This window comes from Chionomys nivalis, chromosome 14, assembly GCF_950005125.1.
Source record: "Chionomys nivalis chromosome 14, mChiNiv1.1, whole genome shotgun sequence".
In the NCBI taxonomy this organism is placed as follows: Eukaryota; Metazoa; Chordata; class Mammalia; order Rodentia; family Cricetidae; genus Chionomys; species Chionomys nivalis.
Genome location: NC_080099.1, coordinates 5,952,115 through 5,970,756, shown reverse-complemented (window position 1 = coordinate 5,970,756; position 18,642 = coordinate 5,952,115). Strand labels below are relative to the sequence as shown.

Genomic DNA, 18,642 nt, shown 5'->3' with positions numbered 1-18,642 from the left:
AGACGTACCCACCAGACTGATCTTACAGGGTTAAGGCCCTCGCTGGCTGTTCTGAAAGGCCAGGGAATGGCTCCCTGCCTCACCTGGCTCCAGGTGGCACCATTGTCTTCCTGGCTTGTGTCTGTGTCACCACCGCATGGTCAAATGCATGGTCACAGGCTTTCCCCGTGACAAGGACACACTCACCAGTGTAGGCCCACTTCCCCGCAACATCAGAGTCCCAGACACCAAAAGTTAGAACATAAACAAACATTTTTCAAGTACATGAAACGCATAGAAGGGAGTGAAGTTTAGCAGCTGGGGAGAACTTGGGGGAGTAACAGATGCCAAAGACCCTAGGAATAAAGTTTGCTGAAAAACAAAAAAGAAGGAAGACTTGTTATCGTTACCAAGTGAAGCAGGAAATATAATGGATGAGACTCACCGGTAGGAAGCTTGGTGTGTCTGCTAGCGCCAGCCCCAGCAGTCACCATGGTGTCGAGAATGTAGGTTAACCACATAGACAGCATCAGTTGTGGGATAGTTGCTGTGGGGAGGTCGCAGGTGTGCTTTACCCTTGATGTAATACATCCTGTGAGCGTCCAGAGCCTTGGCCGTGGCTCTCATCCATCTCATCCATGGCCAGATGCTGTAGTTAGGTCCTCCGCAAATGAGCCACCTGACTGCTGTGACTGTTAGCATCCTGCCACCCTGCAGGTGTCACCGCGTCTCAGAGCACATGCACGTTCCTGTCATCACCAACAGAGCACTGCAGGTCTGAATCTGACTTTAGGTTCACACATGCATGTGACAAACCCGTCTTCATTGCATGCACCAACTTCTGCTCCCACTACCAAGAGGTCTTGTGGGTAGGGTGGGAAGTTCCAGGGACAGGAAATATCAGTTGATTGACCAGCAGTCACTCAGACACAGCCAAGGATGTTGGAGCCCCATGTCTGCTTCTACAGTCTAGTTGGCTTCTCTAGGCAGCAGTCCGTGCCTTCTGAAGCTGGGGTACATGAGTTGGGTGGCCTTTGGGAGGCGGGAGCAGTTCTTGGACCTGCTCTCTGGCCTCCGTGATTCAGCTCACACACACTGAACACTGCTGGGGCAAGGGAAGAGACGATGGAGAAAGGGGAGCGAGGCAACAACATCACACTCCCCACCCCTTCTCCCACCAAGCTCAAGAAACATGAAGCTGAGCTGAAAGCAGCAACAGACACCAGGGGCTTATGTGCCAGGGAGACGGCCACCTCTTCTCCATCTCTCGTTTAACAGAGCAACAGTTTCTTTGTGCCAGGCAAATTCTAAGCACTTTGTGTGGATGACGTCTGCTAATTCTTATTTATAAACACCATGCCAAGCAATGTAAGCATTTCTGTTCTTTTATAGATAAAGACACTGAGGCATGGTATGTGCTCAGAGTAGCGTGGCTAATACACAAGTCCGTATACATGCAGCATCTGACCACGGGATTTGTTATCTCAATTGCTGCCTACTGCCTGATCCCATCCCTGCGAGGAAAGAACCAACAAAAAAAAAAAAAAAAAAAAAAAAAACTGGCTGAAGGCTCCTAGGAAAGGAGGCGCAGACCTGGGAAGCAGCGCTGTGAAGTAATCTGGAGTACAGGAGGGCAGACGACGACCACACAGGGGCATAGACATCCATGATGCTGGGTCTGGAGTGGAAGCAGCCTGTTCTCTCAGCCGCAGGAGCGTCCCTGCCCACAGGAGCTTCCCTGCCCACAGGTGCTGTGACTGTGAGGCATCCCGCAGAGTTGGTCCAGCACCAGTTAGGATTAAAGGTGCCATATGGGAATGAGCAGAAGGGTCTCCAGGACCTCCCAACAGGGCCATCGTTGTGATTACATGCTAAACAGTTAAAGTCAAAGATAGAAGTTCAAAAGCCAAGCATGGGGGTGAACTTCTATTGTCTGGTGTTTGGGAGGCAGAGGTGAGAAAATGGCCACAGGTTTAAGACCTGCCTACAAATTCCAGACTAGCCATGGCTGTATAGCAAAACTCAGTCTCAAAATAATAATAATGATGAAAAGCAAGTAACAGTGCATCTCAGTGCTGGAAAAGGTGGAGACAGTGGTAGAGACATGGCTAGCCTAATCTGGAGGCTTCCAGCCAGTGAGAGACACTGTCTCAAAGAATGAGGTAGATGGTTCCCGAGAAAGGACACCCAAAGGTGACCTCTGAACCCGCACACATATACATGTATACCCACCCACACAGACACATGCAAAATAAAATCAATTAATATAATAAATCTTATATCCGTGCTTGCATCAAGAGAATCAACAGAATCCCAAAGAGCAGGTAGGGAAACTGTCCTCCCCTCCCCCAACATCCCATCATCCCTGGAGTACCAGGGCTCCTAGACAGGAGCATCCCAACCCTCCCACAGTGGTCTCCTTCCTACCTCACAGGAACACAAGGCATCGCCGAGTGTTAGCATTGGTACTGTCCCGGAGTCCTGATAAGCTTCTAATTAGCCTTACCTAGAATTCAAAGCTCTGTAAGCCATTTGAAATCTAAGAGTGCCCACACCGGCAACCTGTCTGCAGATAGGAATTGCCTGCCTGGCTACTGTATTCCATCCAGGCTGAGGCTGGCACCCTGTCATGTGAAACTGTCCACTTGGACCCAGTGCACATGTGTGTGATTAGGCAGAGAAATGACCCTGAGTTATCTCGCCTGAATCTCTAACCCTGAGCTGAGCCAGGTCTTCCACATGAAGACAGTACATTAAGATCATTTTGCTGCCAAAAATATATCTGTATGCATCTAACTGTGTTTGTTGGTGTGTTGTTTTTTCAGGATGGTGAAAGTCACCGAGGAGAGTTTGAAGAAAAGAGAAGCGTGGGCAAACTTTCTCAGACAGCATCAGAAGACAGTGATGTGTTTGGTATGTAGAGGGGACAGCCCCTTCTCGTGCTTGGACTGTGAGCACACACATTCTCACTGGGGAATCCCCATCCTTCTCTTTAGATTTTTGTTTTTCTTGCTGTTTCTGGTTTTGTTTTGTTTGGTTTTCCTGTATGTATGTATATTCCCATCTGTGAATACACGCTTGCATGTGACACAGGGCATATGTGCCAGTCAGAGGACAATCTCACCCCCACCTTGAATAGAAACAAGAAGAGCTTGTTCACTGCATAGCCCAGGATAACTGGTCTATGAACGTCTGATGGTCAACACCACCTCCATCCCCTTCTCTTGGTACTGCAATTACAGATGTGCCCTGTTGCATGGGGGTTTACACGGATTCTAGGGATCAAACTCAGGTTCTCACCTTTATGCAGCAAGTCATTTACCCAGCGGATTATATCCCCAACCCCCATCTTCATTTTTAAACATCTGTGCAGTGGTACAGCAAACAGGCCTCCTTACTGCCCTCCTGCAGACCCTTTCCCATGGGACCCAGGGTTCTGTTTTGTGTTCATGTTTGCTCTCTGTACCCCTAAGTGTCTCTCTCTCTCTGTCTCTCTCTCTCTCTGTCAGTCTCTTGCCATCAGCAGGCCCCACAATGTCATAACAATGCTGAGGAGGAAGTAAGCTTGCCAAAGTCGGGCACTGCTGTCCTTGGGCTGGCTGCACACGGTGACTTGGCTGTTGTTGGGAATAACTGTGGTCTACAAAATGCTACCTTCCTGTTGCCTCATGAATACACACTGTCCTGCATGCGGGTTTTCTCTTCCTTCCTACTTCTCAGAGGAACAAACACCCTCATCTGATTTTTGTGGAATGTGGTTGAGCTATCTTTTCCATGACTTTTCTCCAACATGGGCTCCCACAGTTGGCCTGTTCTCAGGGGCACTGGTGGCTTCTTTCTTTCCCTTAGGGAGATAGGAGAAGACAAGTGTGGTTGAGAGTGGTAAGAGCCCACTGTCCCAAGAGGAAGCAGCAGCCAGGTTCTGCCACTGCAGGAAACATAACCCGAGTCGCAAAGCCTAGGTCTCAGTCCCTCAAGGCCAGCCACCCTTGGACACTCCCTAACCTGGCCTCGCCTTACTTATGCAAAGGCCTTTCTTCATACCTCTCCCACGGGGCAGTGCCATCTACCCTGGGGTTTTGTTATTGTTCATTTTGGTTAACTTGGTTTCTTCAAAATTTATTCCTTCTCTGCTTTTCCTTCTTGAGAGAACACCTGTGGTTGAAAATCCTCTGGAAACAGTGTGACCGTAAGACTGAAAACTGTGGCTGTGAAGGATGCGGGGCAGGTGGAGGCCAGCAGGGGAGGTGGGGGCCAGCAGGGGAGGGGGGGCCAGCAGGGGAGAGGTTCTACAATTTTCTTGGCTGTGTCCATTTCCACAGGAATCTTCTTGGAATTTTTCGTTTCTGTCTTTAGAAAGTGGGGTGTTCATATTTTAGTAGCTCCTGGGGCCTGGTCAGAAGTAAGAGTAGAAGGCAGTATATGACAGCAAGGTGCACAATTTAAAGTATTCAGGACAAGGCATGGTACAGGGCACAGAGTCTGCCTGTGTGGTAGACACTGGGTAGAAACCATGGTTTCTTGCTTATGTTTTCCAAGTGTGGACTCAGAACTAAGGCTCACAGACGCTTATCAGAGGCACCAAAGAAAAGGCAATGTATGCACATCCTGGGTTTACATACTGTTTAGGCAAGTGTCATCTTGAGTATTAGTTGGGGTGTTTTACTGTCCTGGGGTGGAGTTCAGGAGTTGATACATGCTAGGTGAGTGCTTTACCACTGAGCTGTGCTCCTACGTCTAGTTAATTGCTTTTTTAGTTCATTTGTGATCATAGGAACCCTGACTTTACCATTATGTGGAAAATGTGTGTAACACATGAACTATATCACATAAAAGGCCTTGTGAGTCCCCTCCGTGACTTATGTAAATGCTCTGGTTCCTGAAGCTGTAAGTGTCCCAGGAGACAGCTTCCTGGCTGGAAGATGAAGCCAATGGCAATGCAGAAGTTGCAGGTCTCTCCACAATAAATCAGGTGCTCCCAGGACCTGGGCCAGGAATGCGCTCGCGCCTGTGACGTGAAGACAGTTCACAGCTCTGGCACTGCAGGCTGCAGCAGGACCTGAGTCACCCTCACGCATGCAGGCTCATTCTGGTCCTGGCTGAGGAACTCTGCCTGCGGACGTCCTAGATTCACAGCACTGAGTCAAGCCGGCTGGGAGGGCTTGTGAACCCTGGGCACTCAGCAGTCCTGAGTGAGCTGCTGAGCCTCTGCCCTGGAGCTCAGTAACCTTGCCTCCTGGCCCTTCTCTGGCAGCCGCAGAAGTTCCAGGACAAACGAAAAATGGCAGATGGGAGAGGAAAGCTCAAATGACCTTGACTGGGTTTTTTTGTCTGTTTGTTTGAAGTAATTGTTTTTGTTGTGGTGTGTGTGTGTGTGTCCTGATAGAGGTCACAGGAGGGCAACTTTTGGAAGTTGATTCTCTTTTCTGACATGTGTGTCCCAAGAATCTAATTCAGGTTATCGGACTTAGTATTGACTGTGACCAATTGAGCCATTCCTTATAGGAGAAATCTTTATAAGCTGCTGGTAGCACAGACGTGGTTCCCAGTGAATCCAGCCCCCTCCACTTCATAAGGACTTCCCTAGCTGTCCTGTAGGCTCAGGAAAGCAAGCTCCCTTGACATCTCTTGTATTTTATGAACATCAAGTCGACAGCAGCCCTGCTAAGGGCATCTGCATGCTCTCAGAGATCATTTCATTTTTTGCATCAGAAGGACAAGTTAAAAAAATGTAGAATATAATAAAACCTGTCTCCTCTAGCAACACATTATTGCAGGACACATATTTAGGATACTGGACATCATGGTAGGGGGTACTATTTCCATTAAGAAAGAACTCCTGGACGGGATGAACTGGATACTGTAAAGAAGTTCACAGGCAGGGTTGACGAGGCACGCATGCTACACCTGATGGCTCTAAGTCCCACAGTAAGTCAGTCAACTGAATCCAGGCATTTCCTCTGCGGCTTTTCCAGGCCAGAGGCAATCCTTGGTTAAGCAGTAGTGCGTGAGTCTGAGACTTTATGCTAACTGGTAATGTACCACCGGGAGATTGCTTTGGTCTCAAGGGAGTATCCCAGCAGGCACAGCACTAACTCTCTCTGCCCCTTCCTCTGACAGCATTGTGGTTACACTCGGGCCTGGTTGCCTGGCTACCCAGGAGGAAGGAAGTGCTGCAGGGCACAGTAGCCTAGGGAACCATGTTGTCCCCAATTTGAGGAACCAGGCTATTTTTCAACAGGCCGGTTTGTAAACTTTATTGAGCCACACACCCACACACACGTCACATACCATCCTGTCATTTGGAGGCCATGGAGAAGGAAGACAGCATGCCCCACCTGCTTCCTTACAGAGCTCTCAATATGTTCATTTAGGTTTTTAATGATTTTTTGTTTTATTTATTTTAGGTGTCTGGGTGTTTGTCTGTATGTGTGTATTACGGGGCTGCTACTGGACAGGCCCTCCCCCGGAGGAGCAGTTCCAACCTCCAGAGTTTACTCTAGCAATGTATAGCAGCTACCAGGAGAGGGCGCCACGGCTCTGCAGGAGTGACTGGTTCCTTTTAGACTGTCCCGGGCTGAGGCACCACCTGGCATGTGCCCAAGCTGCCCAAGCTTGACAGGTGGTGTGGGCAAGGATAGCTTAATCGTAGGGTCACACCTTCCTTCCACTGCTGTCCTTAGAGATAAGCACAGCTGAGGGCAAATCCTCAAATGATGGAGATGGACCAGCCTGGGTTCAGTGTTGAAAGAAACCATATTTGTGAGAGATGCTTACATGCACCTGTCTGCTTCCTGTAGCCTGAATCAGTCTGCAGTCAGGCGGCGCATAGGATGCAACAGGCAACCAAAGACTCTGAAGTCTAGGTCACGTGAAGATGCAGCTATGGTAACATAACTGCTGTGACAGTGTCCCCGCTATGGGTGAGATTTGGCCACCTGCACGGGCAGTCGGATGCCTTGTGTCAGACAGGATATGGCAGAGCTGTGTGAATTTTACCCCTTTGCTTCTTAGATTCCTCAGATGTGAGGTGAGGTCAGCACACCCTGTAAACAGTGAACTGTCCTCGTGTGCCCAGGCAGGATGTATTCATTTAGGTTTTTAATGACTTTTGGTTTTATTTATTTTAGGCATCTGGGTGTTTGTGTGTATGTGTGTATTTGTACCATGCACATGCCTGGTGCCTGAGGAGGTCAGAGGACCTAAGCTCTGCTGGAACTGGAGTTATGGACGGTTGTGAGCCGCTATGTGAGCGCTGGGAAGCAAACTCAGGTCTTCTACAAGAGCAGCAATTGTTGCTAACCACTGAACCATCTTTCTAGCCTCATTTATTTGGTTTTTGAGATAAGATCTTATTCTATTACCCAAGAACTCACTTTAATTCCCCAGTTTCATCCTCCTGGGATGTACCATTCAGTCGTATTATTCTTATAATTACAGTTTTACATATTTTCAATGATGCCAAGTTGTGTGGAATGAAGCCTGAGAATTCTCCCACTTAGATTTTTATCAGAGATGACAGTTACATGGTGGACACTGTCCACCAAATGTCATGTCAAGTGGTTTCTTTGTTGAGATAACCGCCAGCCAAAGCCTTTGTCTTCAGTCAACAGAGCTGATCTGACTCACAGACAGAACTGGACCTTGCTGAGTGAGGGCATGGATGGGTGTCTCATGGCACAGGGATGCAGGTCCCCACGCTGGGAAAAACCCAAAGGTCGGTAGTCAGTGCTCCCAGAAGCTGAAACCCTCTGATCTCCCTGCCCTACTAGGAATGGATGATGAGTTTCAGGAAGAGGATAAGAGAATGTCATCTAGAGATAGTAGGGGACAAAGAGGCTTCATCTGACTCACTGATGGCTCACACTCTACCCAGGTGTTTCTGTTTTCCTCTGTTAAAGAGCGGCCCCTTTCCATCCCAACTCTGAGGGGGTCAGTGAGAGAACAGGTAGACGATCTGGATGCTTTGGAACACCCTGTAACCCCAGTACTCAGGAGGTCGAGGCAGTAAGACTCTGCTCACAGACAAACCTAAGGGTCAGCCATGTTTATGCCAGTTACGGGTTCGTTAACGTTTCTGCTGATCTCCATCAACCGTAACTAGGAATAAGGGCCCTTTGTGGGTGGTTCACAAGCCAGGATGAACTAAAACAACTTTTGGTGCTAGTTCCTCATTTGTCACCGATACCCAGAATGTCCTAGCAAAAATGTCATTTATGAAGAATGCTGTGAATGAGGCTTGCAATGCTGTAGCTCTGTCTCAGTGTGACGCGAGTCCAGATCCATCTACATATACCACACCAGCCGTTAAGTCCCCTTTGAGCACTTCGGATGTGCCTGCAATATTCTAGGGTGGAGCCAAGGGGGTCAGGGGAGAGTGGAAGGGGACGTTTTAACCCAGCTTGACACATGCAAAGCAAAGGTGGTTTTTGCTGTTGCTGCTTTTCATGTATCAGGCCGGCATTCTGTTGTCGAGACCACCTCAACGAGAACATGCGCAGAAGCCAGAAAGGCTTCGCAAAGCCTGCTGGGAAGAGAGGGACCATTCCTCACCCAGAGCTCTCGCTGAAAGGGCGGGACGGGAGGTGAGAAGTCTCTCCTGTCCAGCTGACAGAGCCGGGCTATTCTTCCACACTCATTTCTAAGATGGAGTCCCCAGCACGGCCCCACACCCCACGCCGGCTTACTTCACATAGCTACTTAATTTCCCTGCTTAGCGAGGACCAATCGAGCCGCATGTGCAGGTTCGAAGCCTTTCTTCTTGCATGGGTGTGGCCTTCACCTGTCCTAGCTGAGCTCTTGCTTTTGAGCAAGTGCTATTTTAACTAAGTGGAGTCTTGGTGGCAGAATGGTCTTGCCCAGAACTTCCCAGGACCTGAGTGAATGTGTACCCTAGATCTAGGATTTTCATTCTAAAATAAAAAATACTATTGTATTTATTTTATTCATATATATATATATATATATATATATATATACTTGCTTCATGAATTAAAATTAAGGACTTTAAATTAATTGAAGGGTTAGAGTTTACTCCAACCACCTGACAGAACTATCTCTTGTTCAACTTTGTGTGCTGACCTTTTTTACCACTGACATTTTACATGGCTCTGGTGTTCCTGATTAGTACCAGTTTAAAAAACGCTTGTTCTCCTATGTGGTCACATTTGAGAGTGTAGAATCCCAGTCTCTCTGGAATCATTAGATACTAGGAAATAGCTGGTTTCTGATGTAACTGCATTTGCCTGGTATCCCAGGTCTCATCAGAGTGACCTGCTCAGCCCTATAGCCCTTTGAGCTTGTGACCCGGACTTTAATCTTTTAAGAGATTCCCATGACCTTTGCCCTCCAGTGACTTCAGTTGATGTAAGGCTCGTTCACAATTTAATCCCTTAGATGATAATATTTCTTCTGTTCTTAAATAGCTCAATTAAATCCCACCCCACTCCCCATCCCCATTACAAAAAGAAGCACTAGGAAATAGCAAGGAAGGGTCAGGCCACAGCAGCATGGGAACCCAGCGGCGCACACAGGGCAAGTGATGAGCAAACATGGCTCCTGCTTCTGAATACAGATATCCATGAGGCAAGAGCCAGAATTCTTCTCTCAGTATCTAGTCAGTGCTCCCGTCCCAGCTCCACTTCCCAGGTTAGAAGTGCAGTCTCAACAGGACAAGTGAACTGTGCCCAGCAGCCACGTGACTGATGGGTGTGGGCACCCCCACCCCTATGTCCTTGCCAGTTGCAGCCCCACTGGCCTCTCTCCTGGGTTTATTGCCTGTGCTCTTTCTCAGAAGACTCGCCATCCTTCTGGGCACCTCTGACTTCCTGGGGTCTCCTTTGTGTCTTTCAGTTCACCCTCACATTTTTGTGGCTTGTGCTTTCAGGGGACCTCCCATGGAGATTCTGACCCTGGCACGCATTGTCTGTCCTCCTGGACTTTTTTTTCAAACATCTCCACGACTCTATAGCTTTTACATTCGGCAATGTGGGTGCCTCCAGTTCAAGCAGTAGCCAGGCCTGCTTTGAAGCTAAGCTGCAAAAAGTGGCCTAAGGGTCCACATGCCTGAATGCGTGTAAGCACACCCATAGAGGGCGCTGTATAAGAACTCCTTAACACTTTCTCTGTCATCTGTGAGGGGACGGACCCCCTGCAAGTCTCTGCTCAGTGTTCCCTTCTCAGTGACCTGTCTTGGACTGAGATGACTGAGCCACACCAACCTGTCATATGAACTCCTAAATCTTAGAGACTGAAAACCCCAGCTGCTTTTGTGTTTTGGCTCGGAGGGCAGAAGAAAGAGAGAAGGGATGGCAGGTCATCTTGGAGGCTCTAGTACCAAGCAAGATGGCATTCATCGCTTCCTTCCAGGTCTCTGACCAGAAGTGTCAGGCAGTCCCTCCTCCATATAAGGTACCAAGAAGAAGGGCACAGAGAGTAGGTGCTGTCCCCCACCCCAGGTGGTCACTGTCTAATGTATTTAGTTATTGCTTGGTCCCTGCCTGATATAAGGTGAGACCATAGAAGATAGGAAGCTTTTGTCCGTCTGTTCACTACTAAATCCCAGAAGAAGGTATGGGTCTTACAGGCAGCTTTTGCTTTCTGTTTTTGTTGTTGTTGTTGTTGTTTATTTGGTTGTTTTTTTGTTTTTTTTTACTTCTGCTGTTGTTTTGGTTTGTTTTTTGTTTTGTTTTTTGTCTTTTTAATGAGATTTCTCTGTAGCCCTGGGCATCCTGGAACCCACTATATAGACCAGGCTGGCCTCAAACTCACAGAAACCAGCCCTCCTCCTATTTCCCGAGTGCTGGAATTAAAGGCGTGTGCCACTGTACCCAGCTAAGGAACAACTTTTTCAATACTGAGAGCATGATGGGAGGGCACAGCTATACCCTCTGCTTTCTGCTCCCCTCTGTCCTCTGACACCTCCTCTCCCAGACATCTCCTCCCTTGGGCACAGTTTCTGCAGACCTCTGAAGGACTCCAAATTCCCCATTCTCTACTTCTTAGGGCCTGAGCTATTGTTTGTACATGTGTGGTGTGTACATGTACGGTGTGTGTACATGTATGATGAGTACACACCAGTGTATATGTGTATTTGGCATGTGCATAAGGGCACGTACGTGTGTGCAGCTTGTGCATAGAGGTGTGTGTGTGTGGTGTGGTGTGTGTGTATGTGTGTGTGTGTAGGACCCCTTCCACCAAGGGTGAGCTGCCTCTGTGGTGGGAGCTCACATGTAGAACAGGAAGTGTTTGCATGAAAGTGTCCAGGGACGCTGCCCTTTCCCCATTTGTTAAAGCACTTCTCACAGGGTGCTGAAATTCCCCAGAACAGGGTGGTTATGGTAGCCGTAGCCTAGCAATGGCATTTCTGGCAGGAGGAGGAGGAGGAGAGCTCCGAGCAGGCTGACTCCCACAGAACAGCCATAGCTACCGGTGCCTGGAAGGCTCAGACAGCCTGCTCCCGGAGAGCCCCACCTTAGGAGTGCCTCAGAGTCACTTAGGGTCAGCAGAGCCACAATAGGACAGCGAGCAGATAGTGAGAACAAAGAGGGAACACAGTCTCCCGAGTCACAAATAGCAGATGTGATGGGCTTTGGCCAGTTGGGGAGCAATGTGCCCTGCAGGCAGCCCAGGAAGCCGAGAGTCTTCCCTGGTCACGGGCCCATCGGAGACATCTTGTATCCACCATGATCCCTTTGAGTATCTTCAGCATCTTGGGTCAGATCGCAATTGGAAAACACCCCCATGTGTCTCCGCCAGTGAAGGAGCGTCATTTTGTCCCGCCCTTGTCTGAATTTGTTAAGGACCTAAGGTCTCCTGTGGACTTGGCACGTGCAGGAAGGTCCTTCTTGGTGAAGCAGGGGAGAGCGCTTTTCCGGTTAACTTCCCCGTACAAACACTCTGTGTGCAGGCCGCCCCCAGCATGAGGGCTAAGATGTCCCTGGTTTCCCAAAAGGAAGCAGGTGTCGCTTCTCTCAAGGGCACTTCCATGTCAACATTGTACACGTGTTAGAGATGAAGTGTCAAGAAGGAAAGCCTGTGCCTTGCCATCTGGGGATTCGGAGAGTGTTCCTTGCTCCCCTCCCATTCCCTCCTTCCTGTTTCACCCCAGAGCCCATCACCCTACCCTCTGGAGCTCCCATGTTTCTCTTAAATCACCTATCCTGCTTTGGGTAAATTGTGGCATATTTGGAAAGCTGTTGATAATTATTACCCCCAACCTTCCTGCCCTATACACGAACCCTGGAGACAGCTCCAATCACTTAGCAACTGAGTCAGCCTTGGCATGACCCATGGCACATCCTGTCTCACTCAAATATGCTGAGAAGGTGACTGGGCACCACAGCAGGTGACCTCTTGTTAACTATTTGATGTTAACTGAGCCAGGCAGATGTTCACAGTGGCAGGCAGACTGTCAGACATCCGTTTCTACAGAGCCCACTATGATGGATGGAAAGGACAGTTGGAGATGCTGGGGTCTCTACCAGCAAGTGAAGCCTGAGTAACTTGCTGTGTCTTATGGTCCCTAGAATCAGAATAGACCGTGGCGTGGCTCCTTCTGCCCTGACCACGGTTGTTCACAGTCACTGTCCAGGTGCCAGGAAACCAACTAGAATGCAACTAAGGAAGGACTCCATCTTTCTCCCTAGCTTGGGGGATTGTGTTTATCTTTTGGAAAGCTTTCTTCTAACTAAAAACTTTTCATTGAAATTCATCAAAATGAGCAGAACACACCTTTACGTTGCCTTCATTTTTCCTGGCGTCTTCATTCAGATCCAAGCATACTGTAGGCAATGTAAGCATGTAGCAGGGATCCCCTCCCAGACCTGCTTTGTTGCTACAACAAGAGTGGGGAACACTTCCCAGGATCCTGGGGGTGTTTGAAATGATGGTCTTAATAAAATAAAGCCATAATGGCTTTTCCCTCCAAGGAAATCCTATTAGTGATGACGTCCTGAAGAGAGTCCAGGTCCCACACTGACACACACTCCCACCTCCAGCCCCACTGGCTGTCAGCACGACACTTGCGCTCAGGGCCTGGAGACCATGCTGGAAAGAGGTCACTTGTCCGTACTGACATTTTCCTTTAACTGGCCCTGGGAAGGTCAGCTGCAATAGTGGCACTGGGGAGGAGGCTCCACTGTGGCTCCTCTCCTGTGGTTCATGAGTAGCTAACGGCAGAAGGATCTTGAAACTTTCTATGTGGGAAGGATCAGGGCAGGAGTGTTTTAGTCCCGCTTCCCAGTGAGTCAGTAATCCACTAGTTGGGGGATTTTGCAGGAGATGGTCAGGATAGTTGCGCCAGAAGCTTCTTGCAGTCAAGAGATGCAAGGATGTGAGAGTGATGCTGCCCAGAATGCCCGGAAAATCCCTACAAAATTTACCGTTTGGTTTGTTGCCCTTTGAAAAACATCAGCAGTGGTGAACTTACTCCTAGCCCCAAACTAAGCAGCACCTGTTTCCAGAGCATCCCCAGACTTCACTGGGGAGTTTCGGGCGGTTACTAGTTACCCAGTGGTGAACGCAAAGTCAACTGCATGGGACTGGCAGCCGTGACCCCTAAGGACAGACGTACAGCCGCAGTTCTCTCTCACGTTCGTCCAAGCAGAGCATCTGCAAAGAGGCAGAGTATTGCTTTAAAACACCGAGGCCCGTCTTCACTCTCTTGAAACACCTCAGGGACCTTTCAACTAACTGTGTAAGAGTGGGGGTAAAAGTGAAACCGGGGTCTTGGAAGAAGGCTAAGATGGCAAAGGACTTGCATGGGTCCCACAGGGCCATCCCCAGAACACATGCTGTAAACAGTGGTACAGACTTGTAATCTCAGTGTCGGGGAAGGAAAGACACGTGGGTCCCTGGGGCTCCCTGGGGCTCCCTGGCTAACAAGGCCAGCCTACTGGTGACCTCTAGGCCAGCGAAAGACTGTTTCAAAGACTGAGGACCAGTTTCCCCCTGGTTTCCATAGGGACACACACACAGGTGGACACACAGCACAAATGGCTTTTCTAGTGAAGTGATAGAGGCTGGTGAAAGAATGCAGCAACTGAGCTGCTCAGGCAGCTTCATCTTCATCATATGCTGAGGAAAGATTTCCTTTCACTGTTCTGAAACCAAGTGCATTCATCCTTCAGATACGTCTAGGATGGCTTGTTTGCGGCAGCCATCATTCCCCTCCCCTGCTCCTCCCGCACAGAGGTTGTCTTTCTCCTGGCTTCAGATTCTGGCTCCACTGAATAAATACAAACTGGATGTTTTACTGCTGACCCCAGAATCCTCTGGTTTTATTGCTGTAAAACGGAGATGACAATGTCCACAAGGCAGGAACCATCTGTTAGCCAGGTTTTAGGGCTCTCCCTCTTCCAGCCAGCCATTCTTCCCACCTCTGCCGCCTTGATTGATCACGAATCTAACCACTTCCTGTTACAACGTTCCTGTTTTGAAGTCTCTGAGTAACCCTCAGAACTCCCCCAGGGCACTACTGTAGAAACAAGCAGGTTTTTAGGGCTTCAAGGTGGAGGTACCTTAGGGAGCGAAATCAAAGAACAGAAGGCCTGGGGGACAACAGAGCATTTGCTTTCCCTGAAGCCGCCCATCTGCCTGGCTCTTCCCAGGACTGGCCAGTAGCCAGAGTTCAGAACGCTAATCTGTTTGTAGCTTTTCAGTTGATGACTGTTGATGAGGTGTAATTTGGGGTCAGTGGCAATCTGGTCACAGAACTTTCTCCTGAAGATGCGGAAGTCTGATCTCTTTACTGTGCGGTGGGTGCGTGGCACACTGGACGTTCAAAGGATACAGAGTCTCGGGCATATTTAAACTATTAAGGATGCCTGTGGTTCTTCAAGTTGGCCCTGTTGACATGCATCCTCTTTCACATTCTTATTTATTTCCTGCTTGTTGAAATGGTCAGCAGGAGCAACAACGCCGTGGAATGGGAACGTAATCGCTCTTATTTTTAGAGCACTCTATTTCCCCCACGGGAGTGCTTGAACCATGTACAGTCTCTGTCCATCTCCCCGCCCCAGCTTCAGACACTGCAGGCTCGAAGCTGCCTTCTGCATTGGGAAATCTGCATGCTCTGCACGACTGGGTAAAAGGTGTGCGCATGTGTGGTCTTCCGTGACCGTGGTCTTCAGGTGGGATGCTGTCCTGGGGGTCATCCATGCTCTCTTCCTTTGCTTGACTGAAGAGTTTCCTGTTCTGCAGCTGGATACCCACGAGTGCAGAGACATTGGCTGTGTTTCCACCCTGGCTGCCATGAGTCATGCGCCCATGAGCCTTGCTTGTGGGGCTTCGTGCAGGTTTTCTGGGCTCTCTGGCAGATCTCTGACAGTGAGGTTTGCCTATCATGCTGAACTCTGAGGGGCAGGAATGATTCATCCCCACTTTTACTTGCCTATCTGCCCTTTGCAATCAGGTGGCTGTTAAACCCCATTTTCCGAAGTTCCTCAAAGGGTGTGGAGCTGCGGCAGGCAGCTGAAGGAGCCCCAGGGTGCTTCTTGAGGTCAGAGGTCTTCTGTCTCCCAAAGGTCAGGGGATTCCACTTATCTGTTTACATATGGATGTCTCAGCCAGTAGCCTGTGCTAGATCCAGCAGTTCTGCATCATCCAGAAACCTCTCCTTGAGCTGGAAGGAAGAATGGTCCATAGTAAGAGAGGGCCTGGGTTCCAGAGACTGTGAAACAGCATTTAAAATTCAGGGGCTAAGAATGTCACCACCATCCCATCCGTCCCACAGCACAGTGTGAAGGGTCTGACCTGCCCTAATCCCACAGCTGCGAACTGAAACCATCCTCAGGGAGTGAGCAGTGGGGAGATGGGGAGATGACAGGGGACCACATGACAGGGGTCCTGAGAGCGCCTTCCACAGTTGAACTCTGCCTCCAGAAGCCTGCACAGGCTTTGGCCCAAATGAATGCTGAGGAGAGAGAAATGGCAGCTTCAGATATGGCAGCCTGGCCCACAGAAGATAAAGTTTCTGCATGCAGACCTTGCTGGCTTAGGTGAGCTCCAGGCATTCAGGGTGCACCAGGGTGATGGTTAAAGTCTCTGGAACACTGTTTTAGGAATCTGGTCTCCGGTCATCACTGTGAGCTAGTGCAGACTGACCCCATAGTCAGGTCCGTGACTCTCCTGGCAGGAACTCAGAGCAGGGACCCCTGTGTGAAGAATCAGGGCAGCCAAACAACCAAGAAGTTGTTCCAAGAGCCAGGCAAAGGCAAAGGAGGAAGCCTGGGAGGGGCCGCAGCTGTAGGCACTCTACCCTACTGCAGTTGTCGGGCTTGTGGAGCAGACTTCCTCAGAGGAGCTCTCGGCAAGAGGTCAGAAATGACAATGGCACTGTCTCTGAATGTGTCGGCCCAGGGGACCGCACACAGATGGTGTGGTGGGTGGCAGCAGAAGGGACTCACATCACGGAGAGAACGGCATTGCAGGCCTCGAGGCAGGAAAGACGAGCAGCAGAGCTGAGCATATGGAATGCAGGCTCACGTGTGGGCAGAGACCCAGGCCCAGTGAAGGAGTCGGTCAGAAAATAGTCCGGGAGAGGTGCTGAGACAAGTTCTAATGGGGCCACGCAGAGCTGCTGTGTGATGTCCCTGCCTGGGTGCCTGTGGTAATCTGTGGATGTGCACACGCTCCAGGCTGTTCTACACACTGTTCTCAGTCTGTTCTGGGACCTCCTGAGAAGCTTGGAATAAACTAATACCTACAGAGATCAATGTCAGGCAGCACACTGAGCCATGCCACCAAGCACACAGGGCAATAACCTGATCCGTTCCAATGCACAGAGCATCCTCAAGATGAGAGCCTTATCCCCAGTAAGCCACTTCCTAGTTGCTCCTGTACCATGCTTCTGGGCATGTGCAGAGATTCAAGGAGAAGGAATTTTTCTGGCCCACGGGAGTCCTGCATTAGAATCATGACACTGACCGGAGCTGTCACAACACCGCCCCAGCCTGGGCTCTGGACTCGCTGCCAAGCCACCAGGGAGAGGGAGGCATAGTCTTATTTTAGTATAGGTGTTGTGAAAGCAAGACAAGAAATGAGCAATCCTCATCACAACGTTCACTGCCACAGTGACCTGGCCCCGGGAGAGAGACACAGGCACACAGGAGGTAGCATCTGATGTTTCTGATAACACCAGAAAATACCACAGAAAGAATTGTGGCAGCCAGTCCGACTTCAGTGGTGGAAAGCTCTCAAGTGGATTCATCTCCATAGCCTAGAGACATTGAATCTCTCTACCTGTGTTCATTTCCTGTATGGCTATCAACTTATTCGAGGCTCACACACAATGAAAATGGCTCCTTGCAAGCATCACTGGGGTGTGGAAGTTAAGGTGTCTTTACTTCCATTTGCCGAAGATTGCGGATGGTTTCCATTTGCCCATAGAATGGTAGATGAATGGGAATGATGGGGAAGTTGCCTCGGAATGTCTAACAGAAGATCAAACAAAACCTGTTAGCAGTTAGGATGCGTTCCAGGACAAGGGAGGTGACTCAACGGGGAAGGTACCTGCTACACTAGCATCCGAGGACCTGAGTACAGATCTCAGCACCCACAGAAAAAGCCAGGAATGGTGGCTCAAGCCTGAAAGGTGGAAACCGGTGAATCCCTAGGACTTGCTGACCAGACAACCTAGCAGAATCCATGAGCAGCCGGTCCAGTGGGAGACCCTATCTCAAAAGCAAAGAAGTGTTTGCAGAATGATGTCCAGGAATGCAAAGACAAAAGCACTTACACACATAGGTACACACACACACCACATACACATGTACACCGACACACACACACATGCACACACCACATACACATATACACCGACACACACACACACACACACACACACACACACACACACCTTCTTGCATGGACACAGTCTGCACCTGGGACTTCAGCAGAAAAAGATCAGACCAGCCTTGCCTGAGGCCAGTTTTCTTACCACTCTCTCAGTATCCCAATAATTGCCTGGCTTTCTAATCTGGAAAAGACCTGTCCTATTGCCCAAAGGTTTTCAAAACTTGCACCAACTCTGCTCTCACTTGAAGGGACTATTTTTACCCTGAAAGCCCAGCAGGGGCTAACACCAGCTGGCACAGAGATGGTACCATGGGGCACTCCCTTGATGGTGGCTCGTGAACACTGAAAGGCAGGCATTGTAAGGGGCCTGATGGCTGTGCTGTGCCAGACATTTGACACCATTGTCCCTGTGGTATCCAGGCACAGTAAGTGCTGCACACAGATCTGCTACTGTCCCCAGAGTGACCTAAAAATAACTCAGAAATGCACCGTCCTAGAGACCTCCATTTTGTTTTATGTTATGAGCCCACATTCCTTGAGAGTTCAGATCCTTTCTGTTTCTGTCATATTTACAAAAAAAAAAAAAAAAAAAAAAAAAAAAAAAAAAAAAAAAAAAAAAAAAAAAACGCTCCCTGGCTATGTACAAAATAGTATGGCTGTTTTAAGAAGTTGGATGGTTGAGTACCCCTCTGTTCCGTTCCGTAGAAAGTAAGCAGGGAGGCCAATCCTGCTGATTCAATTGCCGCTACCCCGTCGCCATCCAGTGAAGGCCAGGTACCCCAACGGTCAGTACCGGAGCCTTTGGGATACAAGATCACAGTTTCTAGAAGGCAACCCTTGGATGAAAGGCAGGAAGAGGCACCAGCA

At 49.3% G+C, this 18,642-nt stretch overlaps 1 protein-coding gene across 5 annotated transcripts in view; it reads left to right on the top strand.

The window, feature by feature from the left end:
- Mbp (myelin basic protein) overlaps positions 1-18,642 on the top strand; it is a 105,838-nt gene that overhangs the window by 40,400 nt on the left and 46,796 nt on the right. For all 5 annotated transcript variants that reach the window (XM_057788558.1, XM_057788557.1, XM_057788561.1 and 2 more), the window contains exon 3: positions 2,805-2,892. In XM_057788558.1, coding sequence (XP_057644541.1) covers positions 2,805-2,892 — 88 coding nt within the window. The remainder of the gene's footprint in view (positions 1-2,804; positions 2,893-18,642) is intronic.